At 42.4% G+C, this 19,693-nt stretch overlaps 1 protein-coding gene across 2 annotated transcripts in view; it reads right to left on the reverse strand.

Moving 5' to 3' along the window:
• Positions 1–571: 571 nt before the first annotated feature.
• The window catches only part of ero1b (endoplasmic reticulum oxidoreductase 1 beta), a 29,639-nt gene continuing 10,517 nt past the window's right edge, over positions 572–19,693 (reverse strand). For both annotated transcript variants that reach the window (XM_033624481.2, XM_033624482.2), the window contains exons 4-16: positions 19,137–19,178; positions 17,052–17,134; positions 15,336–15,409; positions 13,953–14,073; positions 13,711–13,757; positions 11,093–11,104; positions 10,973–10,999; positions 10,106–10,198; positions 7,737–7,983; positions 7,332–7,401; positions 6,467–6,553; positions 6,111–6,244; positions 572–5,099 (exon numbers count right to left, since the gene is read on the reverse strand). In XM_033624481.2, coding sequence (XP_033480372.1) covers positions 5,039–5,099; positions 6,111–6,244; positions 6,467–6,553; positions 7,332–7,401; positions 7,737–7,983; positions 10,106–10,198; positions 10,973–10,999; positions 11,093–11,104; positions 13,711–13,757; positions 13,953–14,073; positions 15,336–15,409; positions 17,052–17,134; positions 19,137–19,178 — 1,098 coding nt within the window. In that variant the 3' untranslated portion in view covers positions 572–5,038. The remainder of the gene's footprint in view (positions 5,100–6,110; positions 6,245–6,466; positions 6,554–7,331; positions 7,402–7,736; positions 7,984–10,105; positions 10,199–10,972; positions 11,000–11,092; positions 11,105–13,710; positions 13,758–13,952; positions 14,074–15,335; positions 15,410–17,051; positions 17,135–19,136; positions 19,179–19,693) is intronic.

The following is a 19,693-nucleotide window of genomic DNA, read 5'->3' on the forward strand; positions in this document are numbered from 1 at the left end:
AGGTGACCAAATTTCAATGTAGAGTACTGACGACAAACGATGTAAATATTTTATTGGTTTTAAGTTGTGCTGTTAAGTAACCAAAATCCAGCGTCTTCCAAGCGTCTCATGCCGACATCCTGAGGAAGAGTAACGATATTTAGTCGTAAGGTACAAAGAACTACGTTAACATCCACTATCAACGTATTCTCATAGAACAGTCCGTATGGTATCCTTCAAATTTTGCGCCCCATGAATAATGTTACATCCTGAACATATAGTTATGTAATTAATGTAAAGTTAGGGAGGTTAGGTTTAGGAAAGGAAACGCGTTAGGACGTACCTTGAAAAGACTCAAAGTTTGCACAGATCCGAACACGTGACTCCAGGAGAAAGTCTGTTTTCTCGTGACCTGTCCACCACTCCAACCTGCCTCCTTACAGGTGCTGCTGTGAACGCTGACCTTTGACCTGCACCGCGGTGTCTCGCAGGAGTATAAACAAGGCTTGCAGGGGAAAAATATCTGAAATTAAAACGTGTAAACACTTTAACTCTTATCTATTTAAATTTTAAAAAAAAACAGGCAGCAGAGTTCAGTGATGTCCAGAAATATTTATTCCTCTGTTCAAATAAATATACTCAACAGGTACACACATCAACATGGTGCAACTATATTTATATATATATATATATATATTCATAAAGATCTTTAAGCAAAAGAAAGAAAACTTCAGCCTGTGCTGCCTTTTTAAAAACTGTACAGGTTTGGATCTGAACATGACGAGAGCGTGGGGATCTGAAGCAGCTTCGCTTTTTCCTTTTTGTGTGTGTGTCTTTTTCCAAAATCACAATTTCGTTTTAAGGCTGACGAGCGGACTGTACGGGTGCTGGAGGGCATGCAAGGCTCAGAGAAAGGCATGCGCACGCACGCACACATGCACACACACACGCACACACACACACACACACACACTTTGTGCATCGTATCATTTCTGTTTCACATCCACACACAGAAACAAAGAAAAATAAGTGAAATTAATTCTGATGATGTATGGAAGCTAAAAGGAGCGGTAATCATTTACATTTTCTAACAAACTGAATGTCTACTTTATTTTGAGAAACCATCTATCTGACTCGTTGTGTTTTAAATTGACCTGTTTTTTTAGGTAATCCCAAAATGCTTACTTATTTTCACAAAATCTTGGATTATATGACAGAATAAAAACCACTTCCATCCAGGCGTTTAATTTCAATAAAATTTTTACCCCCAGATCCATAAACAAAAAAAAGAACAAACAAAAAAAGGCTGCGGGACCGGGCCGAGCAGAAGCTGGAATTTTACATTTTACTAACTTTTTATATTGTAATTTATTTATTTATTGTTAAATTTTAATTTTTTTGTTTTATCCCATTTCAGGTTTTAAACACAAACATCCGCCTCATTTATACCGTGACCTCAAAAACGCTTCAACATATCGTCGTAACATTGATAAAGTAAAAGTTCCTGGGCGTCACAAACAAACAAAAACACATTTAAAAAAATGTAGGCAACTTAAAATTCTTTGGTCCACTTTGTTCTTTTACAGCTGAGCAAAACAAACTATATTTAAACTGGACTCTTTTTTTAAATCTCCTCACAGACCAGACGTCATCGTCGTCTATACAACTTTAAAGCTGCGTTCACCACAGCTGAGGAAAACATCCCAACATACAGCTCCTCTGAACGTCACTACATTCAGACTGTTTCTGAATATAAATAATATTTTTATTAAGGACTGAACTAAATGCAGAAAACCTCAGCTTGCTACTTGAAATACAAAGTCACATTTTAAGAAATTTAAACTTTGTGTGTTTTAGTGAGCCAATAAAAGGGTAATGAGTTTTTTGTTTAACAATGGATGTCATTTAAGTCAATATTAAATAAATAAATAAATACCTACAAAATAATAAATATGGCTATGAAATACATCCTGAAATAAATAAATGATGTACTAAATAAAAAATATATAAATTAGTGTAAATGTAAATGCATAAATAAATTTTTACTGATTTTTTTTTTAAATAAAAATCTTTTTATCCATTGAATCTTAGTGACTCATCTACATATTTATATTTACAGTAATTCACATATTTATTGCCTCTTTTACTGTAAATTAAACACCATGTCCACACTGACAAAAGAGAAATGGAATTTTTTTATTTTTATTTGGTACTTTCTTCTTCCTCGGGGCATTTATAACAAAAATGAGTGTTTTTTGTTTTGTTTTGTTTTAACTATAAGACGTTGAAAAAACAAGCCTTCCTTTAAAAATCCCACCACAGCGGACCCTCATGTCCAGAGTGACAGAGTGAAAGGAATTCAAGGCCCGTCCCAAATATACGCCGGGTGAGTTCAGTGATTGAAGCGAGGCGGCTATTAAAGTATTTAGGTTTTTATTTCAGGGTTTATTTCATAGCCATATTTATTTATTTAATATTGACTTAAATGGGATTCCATACATTCAACAGTGGCGGCTGCAGCTTTTCCCGTCTGTCCCGAACACGGCGCACAGTCACTAAAAGACATCCTTTGCTTGTTTGACGTTGCGTGTTGATTTTATTCAATCGGCTGCTTCTTCATGTCGTTTTCTCTTCGTGATGTCGTCCTGTGTCGCTTTAAGAGTTCACTCTCTAAAAGTTAAACGCCTCGTTAAAGTTCAAGTCTGGTGATATTCTTTGATTTTCCATAAATCCCACGTTCAGACTCAAACCAACAGTGAACGTATCTGGTCACAGCTGCAGTGAGTGTATCTACAGCCTGATTGATCTTCCTCCGTCGTTCCTTCATCATCATCATCATCATCATCATCACAGTAGTAGTCCCCAACAAAGTCACTGTTTGATAAAAACTTCAGTGAACAGCTGTTTGAAGAGATTACTGATAAAACTATAGATTTGTGTTTTCAGAGTTTCATGTCTTCAGTACATGAGGTTAGAAACATACAGAATAACACCAGACTGAACCTGTGAGGAGATTTTTTGCAGCGTGCTGATGGACGTTGCTTTTCTCAGAGACTCTCCTAAAGTCGCCTCCTCCCTCCTGCTGATCTGGCAGCGCGCTCCATTAAAAAAATCTCATCTCATCTCTGCACCATTACAACCTACGTTTACAGCTTGAAACAAAATACTAAAGCAATAATTCATCTGAGGAGAAATTAATGACTCCTAGTTTTCCCTCTTTAAATAAATCTAACAGAATCTGCCTCCATTAAAGTTGTGCTTTAAGACAACACGGCCACAGCAAAAATACATGCCGGAGAAAACTAGGCAGCACGTTAGTAGAATACTCAGGCAGCAACTAGACAGACAGACAGACAGACAGAGACATGACCCATTCATCCAAACACACAAACACATTTATTAGTTCCTTATCGCAAAAAAGCAAAAATCCGCTACTATATCAAGGTTTACTATGGAATCAAGTTGTAGTCCGTTATCTTATAGCTGCAACTGTTGATGACACACACACACACACACACACACACACACTGAGAGTTACACACAACCAAAGTGTTCCAACTTGCGCCGCTTCTTTCATTTTTTATGAGACAATCACAAATATCACCGAGCTTTTAAATGTGAGTCTGATTTTATCTTTTCAGAAATATCCACAGATGTTTTTGTGTCTCATTTTTTCCTCGATGTTTCGGCCTCTCGTGCACACGCAGGCGGAGTTTTCGGTAACTAAAGCACTTTTTTAGAAACGTCTTCTAAGGTGTGAATTTATCAAAACTCGACAGTTTTTTCCATTCCGACAGTCACTATGTCAGATAAGAGTGCTGAGTCATTAAATCTTGCCGTGACTCGGCCGGCAGACATGATGGACTACACGTTGGTCCAGGAGCAATCTTTCCTGGTCGTCTTTCATGACGTACGTAACGTCATCGGGTTATTCTTGTGATATTTCTAGTTTTATTGCTGTTGTGTCAGTCACTGTGTTCACGTGCCCGCTGAAATGTTACTGTGGGAAAGTAAAAAGTGTCCAGCTGGACTGAATTCATTTAAAGAAGAGCGCAGCCTCGTCCACATAAAATGACATCGTTGTGTCGTCTGAGGTGACGCAGGTCAACGACAAACAGCCGACTGACTAAACTTCCAACATGTGGTTCGTGGAAACCACACACACACACACACACACACACACACACACCTTCTAGCGTGCTGACATAAATTCGGCCTGAGATGGTAAACACGAGCTGATTGGTCCAGATCCTCAGGCTGTGAGTGACAAACTTCTAAAAACAACAGGAGAAGGTGACAGAGGAGAGGAAACAAACAAACAAACAGAAACAGGCAGCTGCGTCCTGACAGTTCAGACGCTCTTTTATCTGGACAAACTGTCCCACTTGAGTCCTTCCTCAGGACAAAGCATATCTACATCCTTACAGAAGGGCTGCGCAGGTCTGACTTAGTATAAAATCCAACAGGATGTGATGTCAGCAGAGGGCGGGGTCAGGAAAAGGGAGAAATTAAAGGTGCCATTTCCTGTTGGACACTGTTCTAATCTGCATCACAAGTCCATCTGGTCACTGTTTGGTCTGTTACGTCACTTTCTCCCAAATGTCTGATCACTTCCTTCAGGTTTGTCCCGACGTCACAAACAACCTGACAATTTTACACGTCGACCAACCGCTAACAAAAAAAAAAAAAAAAATTTCAAATGAGAGAAGAAGAAAAAAAAACAGGTTTGTCGAGCGGTCGACGAGTTTTACAGCAGAGAGGAATAAAAGACGTCAGGTGAGGTTTTCAGAACCTGGAGACTTTTCTGACGTAGGCAAGAGGAGGCAGAAGAGTTAACATTCATGATCTACCAGATGGAGGAGGAGGAGGAGGAGGAGGAGGTACAGAGGGGAGAGAAGAGGGTGATGAATGGGAGAAGAGAGAGTGTTTGTGAGGTGTTGTTGGGTTCACTGCTGATCCTGATGTCCATGAAAAAGGCCTTCTTCTGGGCGAGGATTAGACTGTTGCAGTTCTCTGGAGGCTGGCGCCGCCTACTGGCCAGGTGAGACGTCACCTTCTGTTACCTGTTGTCCTTTAACAGCAGGCGGAAACTGTGGAGCTGATGTATACTGGTGGACAACCTGAGAGACAGAGACAGAGAGAGAGAGGCGGTGAGACAGGTGAGACAGTGGTGGCGGATCAGTAGAGGGCGCCAACAGCAACAACAAGTTTCAATGATACTTCACCTGCAAACTGTTTGTACGTCACTAAGGCTGCTGTCAGCTCTAGAGTGGTCTCCTTTGGTCTGAATCAGGGACTCATGTTGTTCCAAAGTTGTATAATTGCCTAGAGTTGGTTGGTGTTCTCACGGCAGCATTTACAAGAGGACCAGATCAAATGCCTTGTGATGGTACATCATTGTTACCTGTTGTCCAAAGGGCTCTAGTTAAGCTAACGTTAACTTCTGGAGCTTAGCTTCATTAACTTATCTGTAATGGCAGAGATAACAAAGGTTGGCAAACGTTATGCTGAATGATTCAGTGTAAATACTGTAGCACCAAACTAACGGAGAGACACTCTTGGTAAAGATGGTAAAAAGGCCGTTATCCTTTTCTCATATTCTGAGCCAAAAACCTTAACTTCAGTGGCACTTTAACTTGTTGTCTTTGATGGCGACGGCAACCAGATGCGGTTCACAAGCGTACACTGTGACCTGTAAATTTTGGCTTGTAATTTAAGCTTTTCATCGACCTTCTCAACAATAAAATGATGAATATATCCCTCCAATGCGTAGTTTAGGCCCTTTTGGTTACTTCTCAATCACATCTGATCGTTATGTCCCCAAAAATCATCAATTGCCTCCTGTGAAATGCCGTGTACTGTGACACCTGCCATAGCGCCGCTCACTGAATGTTGATAGTTTGTCTGAGTGAGTGGAGGGGGGCGTGGCTTAGCCATAGGTCAACTGCGTCTCTGCTTTTGCAGATGATGTGGTTCTGTTTAATCAAAGTTTTCGTCACAAACTCAAGGTCACACAAATGGTCATTTTGTGGTGGAAGTACTCCTTAAACTGAGAGTCAGCACAGTGTCTGTCTCCCGTCTATCACAGCCTCTGTCAGCAGCTGTCACTGGTCTCTAGAGATTGAACGTACCTGCCGAAGCCGTTCAGTAAGGCCACGATCTCCTGGCGAGTCAGCTGGAAACCTTTAGAGGGGCTGTGTTCAGGAAGATTCTGGATCTCCTTCTCAGAGAAGAGGACCTTCAGAGCTGTACCCAAACCCTGAGTCTGCACACAACACAGCGGGAGGAAAACTGTTAGAGAGCTCTGGTATTATGGCAACTCCTTTAATCTGTTGCGGTGACAGCAGCCTGTGATTTTTATTCTAACCTGTTATTACATTAAAGATCAGTTCTGAAGAGTCAGAATGTAATTTCTACATGTAAAAAATGATGTACGTGACACCGATAACATTCAGAGCAGGCGGATCAGAATCTGAATGCTTCTCACCTGTAGTTTCCCCCACAGCCGACATTTACTGCAGCCGACACAGTCCATGATCCTGGAGATGTTTTTAAAATGGAGGCGGAATTCCTCCTGAAGGAAGAAACACAAGACTGTTCAGAGTTTCTGTTCAACACGAAATCATTTAAAATCATACACGTATCAAAGCTGCGTTGATGTCGTTAACGAAAGCTGTGATTAAATATGTTCGTCAACAACCAAGACGATGACGAGATGACACCAACATCGTTAAATAACCAACTGTGACCATATCAACACGCAATACTGCTGACGAAAAAAGACTTAAGTTTAAAAATTAAAATGTTACTTAAATCTCTTTATCTTCACTGACGAAAAGAAAAGACGAAATATTTTTTATTTTTACTAAAACTAAAATAGTTTCCCTTGACTTAAATTAAAAAGTTAGTTTCCTTTGTCCAAAACTCAAATAGTTCCAGTTTTCATGAACTTAAACTGAAATAGTTTCTTTGACTAAGATAAGGCTAAAATGAGTCAACTAAAACTTGAGTTACAAACAGGATGAGGTTGACCACATGTGATAAAAACTGCTAAGTACATTTAACACAGGACCAAAACTGAGACTAAACAATACAAACAGCTGGCAAAATGAGCTCTTACACTCAAGCAGCGCTCATATATGATGTGGCAGAAAATGGAGCTGGTTATGGAGTGAGGTTACACTGCTGTTTTGTTAAATACACAAATAAATCAAACTGGTTTCAGGCGTCACTGCTCATTAAAAAGAGAGCGTCAGAATAAAAAGGCACCTGCTCTGTTTGAAACCACAAAAACAAACTTGTCTCTCTCCTTGTGTAGGACGAACAGACACTGGAAAAGGTTTTGGTTTCACCTTTAATGTTTTGGCTTCCATTTTGTGTCCGGCGAACATGGACTTCTCATCAAAGTGCATGGGGAAAGCTCTGGAAGACAAGCGGAGCCGTTAGTCTTAAAATAACGACTGAACTTGTAAACGACCTGCAGAACATCAAGTATATGATTTAAGCACATTTCTGTGTTTTAACACAAAGAAACATCACACGCCAGCTGTCAGAGAACACAGAAGCTGCTGGTTTGTGTTACTGTGTGACTTTGGTGTTTGAGTGGTAGACCAGCAGCTCCTGAGTTTAACAATGTTGAATCTCTGCTTTGCTTAATGGAGTCTGGCTTTGAAGAGAAAACAGTTAACAGCTTCACTTCCCCGTCAGGTACAGCGTTTCTTTGGACTTCAGTCGACCTACAAACGAGCCCGTCTTACTTGATCTCGTTGAAGATCTGCAGCAGCAGGTCCTTGGTGGCTCCGTCCTCCTGCGTGTTTCCCGTGTACAGGTTGACAAATGCTCGCTCAAAGTACGGAGCCACCTTGTAGAGCGCCCGCAGCTCGATCAGGTACAGGAAGTAGAGGTTCTTCAGCCGCCGCGTGCCCTCGCCCTTCGTCTCCGCTGTGTCGAAGCGACGCCGAAACTCCTGAACATTTGGACCCCACACCGACCGGCCCCAGCCCTCTGAGGAGTCAAACAACAGCAACGGTTTAATGCATTCTGTCGTAAAACTTTCAACTCATATTGAACTCAGAGACAGGAGGATAAGTAGATTATTCCAATTTCATTGGCAGTTTTTTTCTGATAAATATTATCCAGTTCTCAGCTTTCTAGAACTTTTGTTTCTGTGTAAACTTTTCTGGTTGCAGCCTCTTCTGATGAAATTAGGGAGGCCTGGACATGGGAACTGGGCCTTGAATTATCTCCAGTTTCATGTGGTAAGAGTCTTTGACACAGTTCTGCTCTGTTAACGGTCGACACCAGCTGATCTAGTTAAAGCCGTCCACAGTCTTCACCGTTGAAGTTCACGTTAAGTGACAGAGTATTTTGTCTCACACTTTCTGGCTCTTACTGGATTCTGTCCCCAAATATTTTACTGGAACTCAAAGGACTATTAAGGAACCATCCAAGTGGAGGCTGGACTCGCCACATTCGGCTGCTCACAATTCACTCCGCACCTTCCAACAGTCCTTAATGCTAGCAATGACTGGCACCAGACTTTGAGGGAATGGAAATCCAGCCATTTTTCCCAATATCATCCACCTGCAGAGACTCACAATCCTGTCAGTCAAACACTCATCAGTTTTTAATGCAGCCAATCACTGCACAAAAGTGGGAGTAGTTAACATTTCAACTAGAGGTAGCTAGCATCTGCGTATCAACCCCCCGATCATAGCAGTATATAGTAACTTCAGCCACTGCTGATTTTATTAGGACCCCCGTAAGAAAGCGTGTTCTCTGTTTCAATGATCAGACAATTCACGGATGATGAATCATAGTGGTTTGTTTCTAGCTGCCAGCATTAGCTAGCATAGTTAGCATGTTAGCTAGCTTAGCTGAAAAGTTGTGTATTTCCACTTCAAAATGTTGATTAAACACGTTGCTGTCTGTTGATACTTTGTTCAGGGGTTAATACTAGAATGATGGTTCAGAGGGACATTGGACACCGGAGGAAAGCCGACAGACCCTGCTAACATCCCGCCCTCCCTCTGGTTGGTCTAGCAGAGGAGAAGATCACAACCTGGGTCAGTAGGGTTTTGTTACAGGCTGTTTGGAGGTTCAGAGCCAGGATGATTGTCATATTTTTTCCCGGGGATTTCATGCCCCTGTCCTCCAGACCAGAGCATGTGAGCGGAGCGGAAGGATTCTGTGTTGAGCGAGGAGCAGCAAGGTGGAGTGGAGCCTTATTTCTCGCTCCAATTTCGCTCCGCTTGCTCATGCCCCACCCAGAATGCATCTTTGCACCTGCGCACACCCACACTATTTTCTTTCAAAACTATGGAGTTTACTGTGTACTTCAGAAAAGAAACTGAGAAGAGAAGCAGCGGTACCGTGGAGAACGGTCCCTAACTGCAGGGAGAGGGGAGACGGCTTCCCCGGAGAATCTACCAAGCTCATGTTTTATTTGTGAATAGAAGATTACAGGTTAAGGTAGTACAACACAGTTTTTTTGAGCGAAGTGGTGAGCGAGTGGAGCGGGATAAAATTTATGATGGAATGGAGCGGAGCGAAGAATGCGCAGAACCAAGCGGAGCGGACAAGCGGCACAAAGTGACAGGTCTGCGAGCGAGGAGTGGAAATTTTCACCTGGTCCGCTCTGCTCACATGCTCTGCTCACATGCTCTGCTCACATGCTCTGCTCCGGACGGACGGTGTTGTTCCTTCGGACCATCCATTTTAGCACGAATCCAAATCAAAGTATCACCAGACGGCAACGTGTTTAATCAACAATTTGCAGCTAGCTAAGCGCGCAAGCTAGTGGACAAGTTTAGTACTTCCACTCTAAACGAGAAATTGCGAATAAAAGGCTAGTGTCATTTTTACAACAATGTTTTTGAATACATATTTAGCAATCTCCGTCTGTACAACATCTGTACGTCTAAAACGGCAGCTCTCCGGCTCTGCAGGTGGATGTTCCTCATTTTACTGTTGGAAGTCACATTAGATGAGACGTAGTCTGGTGTGGTCTGAAGCTGTAATGAAACCCTGCTTTGCTCAGTGTGACCAGGTCTGATGTTTTATAGACTTGAGACTGAATCAGCTTTAGTTTAATAAAAACAACTGTTGTGAGATCAGTCTGACGTACCGTCCAGCAGGTACTGGGCACACAGGTGGATGTTGATGCTGCTGTGGAGGCCTGAGATGAGTCGGTAGAAAACTCTCTTCTCCAAACACAAACCTAAAGACACAGACAGAGGAAGTAGTGCAGAGGACATGTTTGATTCATCAGAGCAAACTGAGGAATCCAAAAGGTTCAGTCCACCCAAATTTATTTATTATTATCTCTTCATGCAGATGGTTTTATTTGTCCGTATTAAGAGGAGTCTGTCTCTGACATTTTTCACACCAAATATCTCCCCTTCTGTTCCTGAGATATGACGTTAAAACATGATGATGTCATGCATTCACAGACAAACACTTGTCTTTATCTGGACATATTTTCCCCACAAATACAACATGCTAACGTTATTAGCACAAGCCTATGGCATTTTACATTGTATAAATTAGCCTAATGAATAGTAGACTTTTTTCTCTACTCATATGAAGCCAGGGACAGTGGCAACATTTAACAAAGGTAACGTTACAAAATTATAAGATGGCTGCAGGCTGGTGAGGACGACGGGAAACGCATTTGAGCAGAAGCTGCAGTTTCATTTACACGGGAAGAACAATGACTGAGAGCTAAACTCAAAGTGTCTGCTGTTGTTTTTAAACACACAGAGACAAACGACAGCTAACGTTTTCCTTCAGTTCATCCAAATAAAATGGAAAAGTGCCTCACTTGTCAAACTCTTACATCACCCAAAATACGGCTTTTTTTTCTAGGTCAGGAGCTGCCAGGAAGCAAAGGTTTAAAAAGGAAGTTTGAAGTTGTTTGTGAGCTGAACGGTGAAGGATGTCACAGACCGTTTCCTTTGAGAGGAAAAAGATAAAAACACGAGGAAGCACTCACCTTCGAGCCACTTGTAGAAACCCTCTCCTGCAACATGAGCAACATCAGAAAAGAGACCTCATCAGTTTTTACAACACGACTAAAAATAAATTCACGTGAGGACAGTTTAGTTTTACTCACCGTCGTCGTCTCCTGAACACAGAAAGACAAAGAGAGACAGGGAACAAAGCTCCGTTAGATCTGTGCTATTAATAAACACACACACCTTCATTAACACACACACACACACACACACAGATAAACACACTTATATAAAAGATGCAGGACAACAGCAGCGCGTTCATGAGAAGCTGCAGTTTTCAGATTTACTTTTAGAAGTCAGAAATTAAAAAACAGGATAAATCTGAAACTGAAAAAGATTCATTTGAGTTGGGTTTTTAAATCTGGGCAGATTAAGTATAGATGGGTTCATCATCATCTGGGTGAATATAGGAATTAATTAAAAGGTGTATAAACTAGGGCTGCACATTATGAGGGAACGAGAAGTCCCGCCCCGCAGCTGTATGACTCCGCCCACCAGTCCAGTGTCTCTGACAGTCTGCATCCATGTCAGTGAAAACATGGACGCTTCACACACAGAAGATCTATACAATCAGCACAGTTTCAAGATTAGAGTCACCAATTCAGTATCTGACCAAATGTCTCCCCTTCTGTTCCTGAGATATGACGTTAAAACATGATGATGTCACAGTCAAGATGACCTTTGACCTTTTGACCTTTAATATTTTATCCTGTTAAGGTGCGGACACACCAAACCAACATCAAAGAACTAGCGGCGACGAAAGCCAACTGTTGCATCGTCTACGTCGCCTCACGTCGCCCTGTGTCAGCTGCATTTGAACACACTACACGGACTACATCCGACGGCCAAGTAGCACGTACGTTCTGCGCCTGCGTGAGAGAGAGCGGAGTGAGAGAGTGGTACATCCTGTCAGCCGAGGGGTTTCCTATCTGTGCAGCCGAGCACCGCAGCACCTCCACGGACTATTACATCCAGACGGTCCCGGTGTTTCCTCCTCAGGCTCCACTTCACTCAGCTGCCCAATAAACACGCTGCTTCTTCCCACTTTAACCTGAATAACAAACCAGGGCTCAGTGCTCCGGTTGGATCCAAACGGAGAGCCGGGGCTAGCTCAGAGACTAGCGGAGGCTAACTGGCTGTGCTTCCCTCCGGTCATGCTGCGGCTAACGCTCTGCTAGCCGCTCCCAGCTAGCTCCGGTTTGTTATTCAGGTTAAAGTGTGAAGAAGCAGCGGGTCTGTGGGGCAGCTGAGTGAAGTGGAGCCTGAGGAGGAAGCACCGGTTAGCCCCGGTTTCACTACAGGCAGATTCACTCGCTACAGGGGCGAGGAAATAAAACCTGAACAGCCAATCAGAGTGATCTCTCTCACCGACAAGCTCCGCCGCCGACTCAACATGCTCAATCGGCCAAAAAGTGAAAGTGCGGACGGTGCGGGACACACCGCAAAAACTAGGCCGACAGACGCTCACCGATGGCCGACCGTCGGCTTGGTGCGTCAGGGCCTTTAGCCAAGTTGCTGTCAAGTTTGGTCAGAATTAGCGTATTAATTCTTCAGTTATGGACAGAAACATGTTTTGTGAGGTCACACTGACCTTTGACCTTTGACCACAACATTCTAATGAGTTTATTCCTTGGTTGGAACCAGTGCTTATTTGACTTCCTGTTGCCTTTCTATCATCTTGAACCAGTCTGGCCATTCTCCTCTGACCTCTGGCATCAACAAGGCATTTTGGCTCACTGGATATTTGCTCTTTTTGGGACCATCCTCTGTAAACCCTAGAGATGGTTGTGCTGAAAATCCCAGTAAATACTCAGACCAGCCCATCTGGCACCAACAACCATGCCACGTTCAAAGTCACTTCAATCACCTTTCTTCATCATTCTGATGCTCCGTTTGAACTTCAGCAGCTCGTCTTCACCATGTCTACATGACTAAATGTTAATGAGCTGCTGACACCTGATTGGCTGATTAGCTTTTTGCTTTAATGAGCAGTTGAATAGGTGTACCTAATAAAGTGGCCTGTGAGTGTATAAGTGAATTATTGAGACAGCTTCTTTATGGGACTGATTTAGTCTCAAGTTTTAGTCGCCCACTCGACACATCGGTGTTGTGGGTTTCACTTCCTGTCTCATGTGAGGCATTATGGGTAAAGATGTGAATTAGAGATATCTGTAATAAGCTTCCGTTTCATCTCTCGGTTTTTATCAGGCTGAGGAAAAAAAAAAAACGTGTCAACGAGTCTGCTGCGTTTTCACTTTTACTTCCTGCTGAGTTTAAACTGTTCCACACTCACATGGAAGTGACACCAGCAGAGGGCCATTATTTTTACATGAGTAAGATATAACTAATCAGACACACAATGAGGAACAGAAATTCAGGTGCTGGTTTTAGGGGGGAGGTTCAGACTTTTTTCAGTATCGTCCTTTGAGGACGAACAACAGGTTAAAAAAACAAAAGAAGTCCAAGTTCACAAACATGAAATATTGTCTGAAAACAAGCAGCTCTACGTGAAGATTGTCGAAATACAATTCAGTTTAAATTGGAAAAACCTACAATTAAATCAGGAACAAGATCATGAATCTGACATCTGATGGAAGCTTTCAGTGTTTGACTGTTTAGTCACAACATTTCTGATTTCAGGTAAAAAAAAAAAAAAAAACAGAGTTTCAGATTTAGTTTGTTGAAACTTGACTGTTATTGATTTTTCCTGACTCACCTCTGCTCGGAGCCAGAGGGTTCAGAGGTCGGTACACTGATCTGGGCCTGTCAGCAAAGGAAGAAAGATTTTTATTAGTGATCAATAAACACGAGAGGATCAGAGTCACACTGGCAGGAAGGTGATTGTTTTTCTTTTCTTTTCTTTTCTTTTCATTAGACACGTATATAAACAAACAACATAATGTCACAGTGCCCTCGAGTGTGTGTGTGTGTGTGTGTGTGTGCGTGTGTGTGTCTCACTTGAAGCAGTTTTCCTCGTAGATGCTGTTCCAGACTCTCCAGGCTGAGGGACCCTTGTATCCAGTGAATCGTTCCGGATTTAGCAGCAGATCAACGTACTCTGCATCAGGAGAGGTTTCATCTAACACACACACACACACACACACACACACACACACACACACACACAAAACAGACTTTAATGGACTGAGAGCATCGACCAATGTAGGTGAGCTCATTGTGATGTGTAGACTTTTCAGTCACTGACTTCATGTTGGCTGGGTGATAAAATGATCTCAAAACAGGACCTCACTAAAATGTATGTCGATTATAAGTCATTTTTACTCCATATAGATCGACCCAGATCGATCCAAACAGCAGGAGTTAACAGACAGCTGTCAGTCAATCTGCAGTGTTGGGGATGCACGTTATTGTACACGCCCATTTTTCACTGCATAGTGCGTGCCGAAGTGAGGAGGAAGTGGAAGTAATGTGGACTTAATGAAAAGAGCAGAAAATGAGTGGAGGTGAGGCACAAAGCTGTGGTGAAGCAAAAAAGGTTACACAATGTCCATAATTTGGAATAATAGCATTTTAAGTCTTGTGTGTGATTTATCCTGGCTTCATATGAGCAGAGGAAACGTTCGCTAGCTGCTAGGCTAATTTATACAATGTAAAATGCCATAGGCTTGTGCTAATAACGTTAGCATGTTATATTTGTGGGGAAAATGTGTCCAGATAAAGACAAGTGTTTGTCTGTGAATGCTGCGAGTTATAGTGAAGCTGATTTATGTTTGAAACTGTCTCTATTAAGCCATGTTTAATGTGTGTTTAATGTGTGTTTAAGGTGTTTAATGTGTGTTAAATGAGTGTTTTGCATTCGACATCTCAAATGTGGCTTTGACCTGCAACTGTTAACATTTAGTTCATTTCGTAGAAAAAAAACGAGCTATATGTCGTGTATCAACCTATAAATACCGAGCTATGAATTTCTGTCCCTATTGCCCAGCCCTAGGCTGTGGTGTAGAGATGCATGCCCAAAAGAAAAGCCCACACTTCTGGTCAGAGGGAAACACGCCTACTTTCTTGGATGTCAGCAGGTTTTTGGATGTGCACAAACATCACAACGTCGACCTTTTAAAGAAAGTGGTTTTACTTTAATCAGAGAATGCACAGCTGCATGTTCATGGTAATAATAGTGAGATATTCTTTTTTATTACTCATGTAAACAGCTTAGTGGGAATATTGTGTTTTCAGAATAAGGGCAAAACCAGAATATTTAAAAGTCAGGATGATCATACAAGAGAAGAAACATCCACCACACGGATCTGGTAAACCTGTCCGCTAGTTGCTCAGGTGTGGTGCTGTAGGTCAAAGTGTTGGACAGACAGAGTAAATCCTCACCATCCAGCTCACAGAAGTGGTCCTGAGCATCGTCGTGTCTCGCCCAGTCAGCGAACGCCTCTTTACTCTGGTTACTGAAACAGGAAGTAATAACCTTTGTCAGTCACAGAGGCGACACGGTGACATCACAGCAGGAACGAATCGGAAAGAGAAAGAATATGATTTAAAAAAATTAACAACTTGATTAATTCAAACATTTATGGAGAACAAAAATACACAAACTTTTCTATTGCTAAGAACGACTTCTCACTTTTTTGTTTGTGACTTTCAGACCCTGAAATAAATGTTCTCAAATCAGCCTTTTCTGACGCTGCTGTTATTAACTAGCCTGTGGAATAACCCTGGAAATTAACCTGACTCCTGTCTGACTGCTGAGCATGGTGTCTGTCCTTTCAAATTAAAATCACACATGGTCCAGTCATATAGGTTTGGATTTATTTTGAAAAGGTGTATCCGCAATGTTGCAGCAATGTGGCACACGCTCTAAAGGCGATTTGTCTCCATAAAGGCCCATTTATGCTCCCTTTACGTACGAAAATGTATACGTCCATTCCTTTACGTTGGCATGGATGTTAACCAATATATCCACCAGGAGGCAGCCCAGAGTCAAAAGTTTATAACAACAACAAACTCAAAAACAAACATGGCGGCTGTGGAGGAGATATTGATAACATACCTCTTACATAAAAGACCAAAACAGAGGCAGTGTTGTAGGAGGCGGTGGTCGGTGAGGCCGTTAAATACATCACAACTGGAGGACGGAGAATTCTTTTCCTCAAAAAGTTCCACCATTGTTATTTCTTCTTCGTGTCTCACTAGAGCTACGTATCAGGTAGTGACAGCAACACTGCCCCCACGGTTCCCGGTGGTACTGCTCCGTTTGGCTCATATCCGTAAGCTTTATGGAAATGTGCAGAAATACGGATGAAATGAACGCGGAGCACGGACAGAAGGCTCCGTCCGTATCCAGATCCGTATTTAACGTTGAGCATAAATGGGCCTTAAAACGGGGCTGTCTGTGCAGTAGAAAGAAGCAGGTACTACATGGTGCTACATGACCACAGAAAACAGAGCATGGTTAAATAAAGCAGAAGATTTCAGACTTAAATCTGAATTTTGAGGATTTATTTTAAGGTTTAATCAAACCTCAGGGACCCACAGCATCCCTCTGATTATTGATTAATGATTAAGCGATGGCTGCAGGATCGAGGTTTGCAAATTTCCAGTTTGGTGAAAGATGAGAAACAGAGAAATAAAGTATGATGTGGATGACAGACTCGTCCAGGTTTCATACCACAGCCCTGACGTGACTCTGTGACTGCTCGCAGTAGATTTAAGTCTCTTTTCTCTTCCTGGTTTGTTCACAATGAGGTTATTTTTAGACTTTTGAGTCGAGCAGGTTGAGCAGGTTTTTAATATCCAGAGTGTCGTATTATCTTTGTAGTTTCAGCACAAACTTATCGGTGGTTTGAATTTGCCTTCATTTGATTCTAACTGCCGGTGTCTGAACTGATGATAACCCTCCATATTTTCCATGACAGTGATGCAGCTGAGGTCAGTCTGCTGTGAAGCGCGCAGCAGCTGCCGGCTAGACGTCTGTGAATGTTTGACCTGCTCACTATCAGCTGCTGGAGCTGCTTTGCATTTTGAGTAAATGAGCTGCTGCAGCTGACAGAGTGAAAGATAAAGACGACAGGAGGAGGTCTGTGGTGTCACCTCAGGGTGCTGTTGATGGCGCCCAGCTCTTCGGCCTGTTCACACTCCGTCATGTCCGACATCGTATTTGCTGCCTGGGAATACTGGAAACAGAGAGAGAAGTTTAGTGAGAGGGACGGTGCAGCTGCTGATGTCATGCTAATAATGAACTAGTTCAGCTGAAGGAAAATCTCGTTTTGATGAAGTGGTGTCATTTTATATGAGCCCACAACAAGTGAGAATGGTTGATAGGGTACCTTTGGAACCAACAGTAGCTCTTCAGACATAGTGACTGAAATAACAGTAATAATAATAATAAAAATAGGACGAGAATAATCCGATGACATCACACACGTTGGGACAGACGACCAGGGATGATTGATCGCCAACCAGCGTCTAGTCTGCCGTGTCTGTCGGCCAAGTCACAGTACAATTTTATGACTCCACAATCAGCTAATCTGACAGTGACTGTCAGAACAGACAAAAACTGTCACGTAGTCTGAACCGTCTTCTGTTGCACGGCAGGCACCTCAAACTCATCTCTCCCTTCTTTAGCTGACTGGTCGACACAAAATGCATCACTTCCTGTGCACCTGCGTGGGAAAGTCGCCGCAGACACCACAGCTCCAGCACAGTGAGAAATACATGGAGCTTTCCCTGGTGGTTTATCAGCATTGTGTCAACTGGTTTGGCGAGAGTGCAACAGACGTTCATTTATATGTTAATTTCTTAAGATCCACTGTAAACGCTGTGAATCAGAGCCGACTGAAGCTCCTGTCAGCGAGGAAACCACAAGCTGTAACAGCCACGAGTGTTTGAAAATACAGATTTCAGGTGGAGTGTCACGCTTGTTACACACTTAACCTGTCGAGTTCCAGATGGGTCAGTTAGGATCTGTAAACTCCTGCAGACGCTCCTCACACACTGCTGAGGTGGCACACAGTCGTGTTTCCCAGCTGACGGCCAGTGAAACACTGTCGACCTTGACTGGGACGTGTGCAGATGTCCAAACACTTCTGGCTCATTACAGGACAAACATCAGGCTGCGAGCCAAGAGCTGCTGGCAAACACTCAATCCTCAGTCTCTACATGGAAACTATCGGAGCAGATAAGCTGAGTGCTGGAAGAGTAAAGTGTGTGTGTGGGGGTGTGTGTGTGTGTTTTTACTGAATCAGCTAATGAGACAGAAAGTGCTGGAACAAACACAGCTGGTCCTGAACTGCATCAAACACGTAAAAGGAATTTGTTGTCCAAAGACGAAGGACACGTATAAAATCAGTTCAACAACAGGCTGCGTTCACAGATGGTTAACAAAAGTCTGGTGATGTTTGTCACTGTGTTTTAAAGCACAGAGTGAGCAAAGAGTGAGTGTATCTACTGACAGGTACAGTGAGCGTATCTTCTCTCTCTCTCTCTCTCTCTCTCCCTCTCTCTCCCTCTCTCTCTCTCCCTCAAGGCTTTCCATGTAAGCATGTGGAAGGGCAGGAAGTTTTGCGCTCTCTACCTTGAGGCTTTCCACCTAAGCATGTGGAAGGGCAGGGAGGTTTGCTCTCTTCTGCCTTGAGGCTTTCCACCTAAGCGTGTGGAAGGGCAGGGAGGTTTGCTTTCTTCTGCCTTGAGGCTTTCCACCTAAGCGTGTGGAAGGGCAGGAACATTTGCTCTCCCTGCCTTGAGGCTTTCCAAGATTGGAAGGGCAGGGAGGATGGCACTTTCTGCGTTGAGGCTTTCCACATAATCACGCAGAAGGGGCAGAGAGGTGTGCTCTTCATGCCTTAGGCTTTCCACATAGGCACATGGAAGAGGCTTTCTGCGTAGGCCCGAGGAAAGGCAGAGAGACCCCAGAACAGAGCCATACTACTAAATATAACACTGCAAATGGAAATAAAGTTTCCTTTGACTTAAGTGTTCCTGACTGACATTTAATCAGTTCATCGCTGAGTCCAAGTAGACGTTTTTGCCAAATATGAAGAATCTCTCTAAAGGCATTTGTGAGATACAAAGTGAGATTGCAAAACGTTTGGACACCCTGCTTTAGTTACATTCACTGTTTCTACCCGAAGGAACAAAGAAACATGTTAAAGTGATTGACTTTAGAAAGTCCCTCACCTTGTTGTAGTTCCCAGACTTGATGCCCACTGGGATCTTACTCTGTAAAACACAACAGAGATCAACAAACAAACAACAGACACTTTTATCTAAACAGCTAAATAAATAAACCCCCCAAAAAAATCATGCATCAGAACACAATATAAAAACTATTTTAGTAATTTTATCAGTGTTTGAAAACTGACATTAAACTAGTAAAAACAAATACAACATGCTAACGTTTTTAGCACAAGCCTATGGCATTTTATATTGAATAAATTAGCCTAGCGACTTCCTCTGCTCATATGAAGCCAGGATAAATCACACACAAGATTTAAAATGCTATTTTAGTGGAGGCTTTATTGTCTTCACAATTTATTGTTTCTTATCTGTGAAATTAAAGTAAATAAAAGGTGGACAAAAAAATTATATTATTCACGATAACAAGCATAAACAACTACCACAGTCATTGAATCAGTCATGTAGAGCAGACGGATGTTAAAGCCTTATTCCTGTGCTGTTTCTTTTCATTCCTATTGTTTAATTTACACACCTACTTTGTAATTTGCTCGACAAAT

Source organism: Epinephelus lanceolatus, chromosome 3 (genome assembly GCF_041903045.1).
Source record: "Epinephelus lanceolatus isolate andai-2023 chromosome 3, ASM4190304v1, whole genome shotgun sequence".
In the NCBI taxonomy this organism is placed as follows: Eukaryota; Metazoa; Chordata; class Actinopteri; order Perciformes; family Serranidae; genus Epinephelus; species Epinephelus lanceolatus.